The sequence below is a fragment of the Phocoena phocoena genome, chromosome 18 (genome assembly GCF_963924675.1).
Source record: "Phocoena phocoena chromosome 18, mPhoPho1.1, whole genome shotgun sequence".
NCBI lineage: Eukaryota > Metazoa > Chordata > Mammalia > Artiodactyla > Phocoenidae > Phocoena > Phocoena phocoena.
The window spans coordinates 68302388-68310675 of record NC_089236.1 but is presented as its reverse complement, the minus strand read 5'-3'; the positions used below and the strand labels follow the sequence as shown (position 1 = coordinate 68310675).

At 38.7% G+C, this 8288-nt stretch overlaps 1 protein-coding gene across 4 annotated transcripts in view; it reads right to left on the bottom strand.

Annotated features, from left to right (window-relative positions):
- Positions 1-262: 262 nt before the first annotated feature.
- The window catches only part of IPO5 (importin 5), a 55471-nt gene continuing 47445 nt past the window's right edge, over positions 263-8288 (bottom strand). For all 4 annotated transcript variants that reach the window (XM_065896187.1, XM_065896190.1, XM_065896186.1 and 1 more), the window contains 8 exons: positions 7840-8012; positions 6481-6592; positions 6340-6395; positions 5158-5280; positions 3876-4095; positions 3055-3283; positions 1613-1754; positions 263-1024 (listed from right to left, as the gene is read on the bottom strand). In XM_065896187.1, coding sequence (XP_065752259.1) covers positions 938-1024; positions 1613-1754; positions 3055-3283; positions 3876-4095; positions 5158-5280; positions 6340-6395; positions 6481-6592; positions 7840-8012 — 1142 coding nt within the window. In that variant the 3' untranslated portion in view covers positions 263-937. The remainder of the gene's footprint in view (positions 1025-1612; positions 1755-3054; positions 3284-3875; positions 4096-5157; positions 5281-6339; positions 6396-6480; positions 6593-7839; positions 8013-8288) is intronic.

The following is an 8288-nucleotide window of genomic DNA, read 5'->3' as shown; positions in this document are numbered from 1 at the left end:
TAAGCCAAATCTTTTTTTCTAACAGGAACAATGCTAGCTTTAAAACGACTGAAGTCTGCACACCAATTGTGAACAGAGTGGGTGTATCATAACTTAGTTTAAATTAAAGTGGAAGATGGTAAAAACTAGATGCTTTTAACTTTGAATTGCACGAGGAAAATATCAGGGGGAAACAAAATTCAGAGCCATCCTTATTCCTTTAAAAAATACTAGATTATTCTTATATTAAAAACATTAAATGAATCAAAGCCAGACAGTACTAAATTTTTACACAAACTTCTTTCATATTTCAACGTTGTTTATTGAGGAGTGAATGAGACTACTGCCAGACATGCCAACGACACTTCACATTCAAGGGCTGGAAGCTGAAAAGCTTTCCAAACTGAGTCACTGCATAAGCCTTTTGGGGAAAAGAATCGAAAGTGACATAAAATAACATCTTCATGCTTGCTGTTTTTGTCTTCAGCTTTTTTTCAATTTTTGGATCTACTAGTTTGCTGGGTAAAGGCTTCTTTCTACCGTACAGAAAGACTCACACTCCAATTAATAGAATTAACACTAGGTGTACAGCAACTTGTTTTAACACACATCTAATGTTGAGGAACTGATCTTAAAGCTGTTTTGTCTTAAAATGTCCTTATATCTAGTGAGAAAATTTAATTTCCCTTTCACCTTCACATGGGTGGGTTATACCAGTAGAAAAATACTCTTCAGTGCTACTGCAGGGCTCATGGGACTTCCTCAGTGGTGTGGGAGAAATCCACTTAAACACCATCCTGAAACCCAGGGCTTCTCTTCCTGCTGTTGTGGCTTTGCAGAAGAATGGCCTACACACAACTCTACCGTTCTCTTTTGCTCAAAAACAAAACAAAGAAACCTAAACAAAAGGGTAAACGTTTATTTGGAGTTAGTTTTCTGGTGGTGATATTAAGGCCCTTCAGGCAGAGTTCAGGAGCTCCTGTATGGCTGCCTGCTGCTCGGGACTGAGCTGTGCTATGCATTCAGTCCACAGTCCTCCAGAAGTCTAGGGAAAGAACATTGTCACACATTTAGATTCGGCGAAAATGGTCACTGGGAAGTATCTTAATGATCATCATTAGGTAGACTGAAATAATGCCAAAATACCTTCTTTCCAGTAGATTAGCTTGATGAACATCATTGTAAAAGCAAGAAATCTTTTCATTTCTATAAAGTTTATTTCATTTACAGTAAGTTTTCTCATTTTTGCATTGATAAAGCTACACTTTAGGTGACACGTTCAAGTAATCTATACACATGAATTTAGGTAGGAAAAGCCATCGGTAGCTGAGTTTTATTACTATTAAAATCTCATGTTTTTTTCTTCACAGATATGCAAAAAAACTACACAATGAGTATGTGCTAGTCTCAGATTTAAGATACAGGTTTTAGTTTTAATAAATAATGAGAATATATGGGTAAATTATAATAAGTATAATCCATTTGAGGCTTGATGACAAGAGAACATAAAAATGAAATTTCCTTAGCTAGTTGGATTTCTGTTTCCTTCCTCTAATAGAGAAGACTATGAAAAAAAAGCTAAAACCAAGTAATTTTTTAGTTCTTCTTCCCCAGTTTAACCAAACCAGCTTACCTGTACTTGGCGAACTACATTAGCCAGACGCTGGGCACAGGGGTCTCCATGTTTAACGGCCTCATGCATCTCCCCTTCCGCAATTATACTGAATATTTTGGGCAGATTGGTATTGTTAGGGCCAAGAACGATTGGGTGATTACTGAAAAAAGAAAGAGAAGACAACCGCTGTAAATGAAAACTATAATAGGAAATCACTGAAGCACTCATACTTTTCTACACCTTTCCCCCAACACTGAATTTTGTTATTATGTCTTTATACGATGATTATGTACTCACTAAATCAACTGCCTTTTAAATTCAGTAGGAGGAAAACCAGCTAATTTTACTTATTAGCTTTTCAGTTTCTTCCCATGTAAAATATATATATATATGTCAAAAAACCCCAAGATATTACTAAGAACAGTTCCTTAAGACAAATTTTATTTAGACACTGCAAAATGGTTTCTAAAATAAACCTGAAGTTCAAAAAGATAATACAGGCATTCTAAATGTAAGCCGGGAAATCAGCTCCAGTCAAGTTTAATGGAAAGAAACCTAACAGTGAATCTAATTAGAATCCCAGCGTTTTTCCTTAAGAAAATTCCAGAGTAGTCATCTCCAAGGGAGGTGATTAAACAGCGTGATGGAGAAGTGGCCACTGCAGAGGCAGGCGCAGGTAGGGTCTCCAGGATGGCTGCTACGTTCCTTAATGATGATGTCCTCCCTGTGAAGACTCCCAGCATTTGTGTGAACGAGAACTTAAACAGGCATGAGGGAATATAGCCATTGGCCTGTTTCTACAAACTCCAGGAGATGAGTGGTTGTAGCCTTTGGATTTATTTATGAACTAAAAGGAGTAATTAATAGTGCCAGAGCCCAGATCCAGTACCTAGGGGAACTTGGACTTAGAAAAACAGACCACCAATGATCACGCCTTTGATTTGATAGCTTCTATAACCTCCAAGGTTGCTGCAATTCTTAGCTATACTCACAGGCATAAAATAATACTATTAATGACAGAGGTCTGGGGCCAGATCCTGACTGCCCGTCTGGTATATTTCCCTTATGCCACTGACTTTTTCATCCAAAGAAAAACACTAGTATTTCAGAGGGTCAAAAAATAGTACTAACAATGTTCTTTGATCCCATTCTACTAATGAATGGTATGTCAATTATACCTCAGTGAAGCTAGTGAGTGAATGGATGAATGAACGAGTGGGGTGGGAGACAGAACAGAACCTTCCTTGAACATCGCATTCTATAATGATCTGTTGAACTGAGTTCCACAAAGAATAACTCAAAATTAGATGTGCTTATAGGGCACTCTTAACTGTGATACGGCTTCTTAACCTGATTTATAAAGACAGCATTATTATAACCTATACACCTGGAAGCTGTGCACAGGAAGCACTGTGTTACATGAAGGGAAGGAAATAAGGCCTCCCTGTCCCATTTCTTACCTTTCAATCAGGTCGCAAAGATAACTGAAAGTCTGAACAGCTTCTTCTTTATCCTCATGTAGTGGAAGCCAAGACAGCCAATGTGGGAGGACTTCTTCAACGTTCACACAATCAGGCTTGAACTTCATAATTTTCCCTACTGCCGAGATGCAGTTCTCTGTAGCATTGATATTTTCTTTGGTCTTAGAATCAGCAGACTGAATAACTCTTACCAGCAGTGGAAGTGCTTCTAAAATAAGCATTTGAAAAAAAGTCATTTAAAGTCTCACATTTTCATGCAAATGCCCATAAATATTTCTTATCTCTGGTCCAGGTATGAATTACAGTGAGGCAATGTTCAAGTGCAAGAAATGTTTGTTTTTGTGACTACAGAACCAGACACGGGGAAAGGGGGGTTGCCCTGGCGTGCTCAGGAGCACCTGCACCCCACTAAACTGTGGGCCCAGGAGGTTAGCAGCCTCCGGATTCACACTCCTGATCACCTTGGTGTACCGCAGCTTCTGAAAGCCGCCCAGCTATATTCCCGTGCTGAACTTACAGGGACACCAACATGTTTTAAAAGTATGCCCTCCAAGCCCCAAGTGGACTGTACCCTGGGACTGAGGTGAGGAGGCTGTGGCCCCACTCAGATTTCACTTCCATTTCTACGAGCATGAGGGAGGTAAACTCCTAAGTGCTACAGTAAGGTGTTTGAAAAAGGAAAAGAGAATGAAGCAGTGTATGTTTGCCGGAGCGGGTGGTGTGCGGGGGTGGGGGGAAGCAAGGCAGGGATAACAGGGATGCCTGGGATGAGATGCACATAACGTAACAAACAAAAGTACCTGTACAAAAAGGACGATAGTTGTCTCCGCCGTACTGTGCCATGACTCCCAGGCCATACGCAGCTGCTTGCCTGACTTCTGGGCTGCTGTCACATGTGTATTGGAGCATTGGCCTTATGAAATATTCTGCATATTTAAATGAGGCTGGACTACAGTGTTCTATGACATCATCAAAGATGCACAAGCCCCACTGTCTATCTGGCCACGGTCTATGTAGACACTACAAAAGAGATACTCCTTTAAGCTTTGACTATTCAGATGAATGTGGTGCTGGAGTTCTTACGGCCAGCCACTTTGACAGACATTACTGTGGCAAATGTTGTCTGACATATTGTTTCAACAAACCAGAAGTCACTGTGTATTAGTTAATAAAAGACATGAACTAATGGAACAACAACAAAAAGAGATCGTAAAGAAACACTTATTCACTACAGGCTGTCATCTTACATGGATATTCCTGATATAGGTAATGAAAAAGAACACAGTAACAATCAGTTCTTGTGAATAACAACCCTCAAACTACTACATAGATTTAATAAAGTATAGGTTTAAAAGACTTGGGTGATTTGTTATAGAATTCCACAATCTGACATTACCAAGTACCAGGAAGAACTGACAGCAGCAGCTATGTATATACATTTACTTTACAAAAAAGATAATGGCAATGCTATATTTAAAAAACACAACAATAGTAAAAGCTGCAAAGGTTTAACTTTATAGTACTGATTCAACAGGATGTCATATGGGCCTAAATCATTTAAAAAAAGATACTGCAGTACTAAATATCATAAAACACAAAATTGAAATCCAAAAAACCCCATAAATATCTGATGACTACTTATAATTCATAATACATTTTAAAAATTGAATATATAAGGCTATCATCCAGAATCTATGATTGCTGGTGGTACATAGTAGGGATCAAAACGGAATTTTCTAGTGTCTACTGAAAAACAAAAAAAAAAACCTGCAACCATTTTTTTTCCATTTGTTAATTCAGCAGGGTACAGGTAATCTGAAATAAAAAAAAAATCAGTTCTGTGCCTTCAGACTGTATTATAAATTAGTTAAACTATGGAACACCTAATTAGTAAACTTCAAGCATACACTGAAGGAGAAAGTATCCAGGGCAATGCAATAAACTTGGTAAATTAAAGAGGTACAGTGGAAACCATGATTTCTATGATCCATTCTGACTTGAAAGTGTAAGTTTTCAAATGCTGTAAGGAAAGATTTCCAGGTCAACTATCTAAAATAATTGTCAAAAAGAGGTAACACTTACAATTAGGTTGACAATTAACGGAAGCAGCTGTTCAAACCATGGTAACACCTTTTCCTTGTAGCTACTGAATATTGAGTGTAAAATGTCTGACACTTTGGTCAGAATATAAACATCATTATCATCCTAAAAAAAACAAACACATACATACCCATATGTATTTAAAAAGTATCCCTACTATTATTAACAGTAACATTTATTATACAAAACATAAGAAAAGTACAAAATTAAATTTCTCTTCACTTTCTTAAGGGCATAGCAAGAGTCCAGAGACTGAGGTCACCCCAGTGATGTCTCTTGTCTGGCTATGGAAAGAAAGGAAGGAGTGTGGTAAGTACTGCACTTATTGCAAATACTTTTCTTGGAATATATTCAAAATATACGGTTGAAAAATTAACCCAAATCTCAAAGATCTGAAACAGAAGTGATTTTACTTTACTATTTTTTTTGTTTTCTGCAAGAATGTTTCTGGTTTGGGAGCAGGATGGTGGGGAGATGTGGGGTCAGTTATTTACGTCCCTGGGAACAATGTGTGTGTCAGCGTGTGAGCACCCTGCAGAGGACTGGGATGGCCGGCACATGTCAGCACCGGTCCACCAGATGGCCACATGCCACGTGACAGACCCTAAACACACAGCTGAAATATGTTTGATGGCATCAAGTGGTTTGATAGTGAGAGAACTGACTAACAATGTGAACAACTGTGTCAACCACTGCACTGTGTCAACCACTATTATTTATGGGGAAATTTGCACAATTCTGTGGTCCAGTGGAAAGACAGCTGGCCTTATACAAAGATCCGGCCTTAAGCATGAGATTGTCAACAGTGCGGCTGTAGGCAGTCATTCAACATCTGAGTTTGAGTTCACTCATCTTTAAAATGGTGAAAGCACCACCAAATATAAAAGATTGTTGTGAGAGTGTAGAAGAAAATACAAGGTGAACTCCAAAGTGCTTTCGTATGTGAGGTCATTGCAACAAAATGCACACAAAGCATCCAAAACACTAATCAGCTAATTTCAAATGACTTATTCTCTAAACTAATCAATGAAATACATGTCAGATTTTTCTACTAAAGATTAATAAGAAGTACATCTTATGAGAAGTCAGATGAATCAGAAATTTAAGCATTATCCTCCAGATGCAAATGGTCGTGTAAATTAAGTTCTAAATGGAATAATTTACCTCATCTTGTAGTGATTCTTCCACCTGTTCATCATAGTCTTCATCTTGTCTTTTAACTAAAACACACCCAAATAAATGTCTTTAAATGGTCGCCAAAATGGTCAAGGATCACATTCAAAAATAAAAGCATGGAAAACTTACCTTGCCGCAATTCTTGATTTTTAAAATGTTCTTCAAGTTTAGCTTTCAATATACCTCCCAACTCTTCAAAGTGTTCATTATTAAGGCATCCATCTCCCATGACTTCAATGCACTAAAACGAGGTTGAGGAAAGAAAGCAACTCATAAGATTTAAGTGTTTTTGGAGTCAAAAATTAAACTCCATTAAGAATCAGAGGCAGGGACTTCACTGGTGGCACAGTGGTTAAGAATCTACCTGCCAATACAGGTGACCAGGTTCGAGCCCTGGTCCGGGAAGATCCCACAAGCCGCGGAACAACTAAGCCCATGCGCCACAACTACTGAGCCTGTGCTCTAGAGCCCGCGAGCCACAGCTACTGAAGCCCGTGCGCCTAGAGCACGTGCTCCGCAACAAGAGAAGCCACTGCAATGAGAAGCCCGCGCGCAGCAACAATGACCCAACGCAGCCAAAAAAAAATAAACAAATAAAATAAAAAATAAAAAAATCAGACGGAGGTGTGAGAAAAATTAACATAACTCAGTACCCTGGAAGACTAATGATTAAATGAGTAAATCCACTTGGTTTGTATTTGCTACGATGCCAGTATTTTAAAGAGAAGAATTTAAAAAATATTTTTCCTTTAAACATGTCCTGAGCATGTCCTAAGTGCCAGGAATTACGGTGGATGCTGCGGATTCAAAGATGGAAAAGACCAGCTTCTAAGGAGCTCAGTTACTACATGCATATCCTGTACAAAGATGGCGCTGGAGAAAGGCTATTATAGGCAGAGGGAACGATACAGGCAAAGACATGGAAGCATGTGGTCTTTGGAGAAATAAAAGAAAATCTGAACTTCAGGAGCGTAAATGGGGACAAATAAAGAATTTTTAAATCAAACTGTGGAGCAAGCTATGGAGCTGTGAGCAATGGAGATGACCAAGAATATGGGAAGGGGAGTGACTCAAAGAGCAAGTTAATGCTTGAGGAAAGGCGAATGAACTATGAGCGAAAGAAGGAATGGCTTCTGGAATAGACCAAGTGAGGCTCTTTCAACAGCAAAAAGAAGAGATATGGCAAAAAACAGAAGGGAATTTAGGGGAGAGAGAACAGGACAGAAACTAGACATGACTTGGATGATGACAGCCAAGTTTCTGTAGTTGGATCACCAGGTAATGATGATGGAAACTAATGAAGACCAGAATACAAGAAGAGCTACTCTTGAAAAGAAAGAAAAACAAAAAGAGTGAAAGCACCAAAATATTAAACATTTCTGATAGAAAAATTTGTTACAGCATAAAAATAAATCCCCCCATTTATTTAGCAAGACTAATAAATGGACACACAATCTCATACATATTTTTGAAGAGAAAAATATTTACCTTTGCAAAAGAGTGCATTATTTCTGAGAGGACATCTGAATCTGGTTCTGTGCCAATGGCCTTGATTAGAGCATCACACATAAAATGCCACATCTGTGTGAGATACTCAGGACCACGAACTCTTGCACATTCCAGGAGAAGAGGCATGGATTCTGCTGCTGCCACTCGAACACGTTTTATTGTTAAGGAAATGGACTCACCATCCTTAGATTACATTTAGTGTAATCACTATCCTCAAGATTGTGGAGTGCTAGGCAACTTCTGTTTATCTAAGACTGCTCTCCAAGAGCTTGCGTTAAATATAACGTGCGTATAAAAACAGAAGTCTCCCTGTCCCCAAGACATATCTCCTGTCTTTTCTGTCACCTACAATATAACAGGAATGAAGGCTCAAACGTAACCCCTAAACATAAAAATGACTGAGGAACGACCTGGGACTCTCGCAGTAT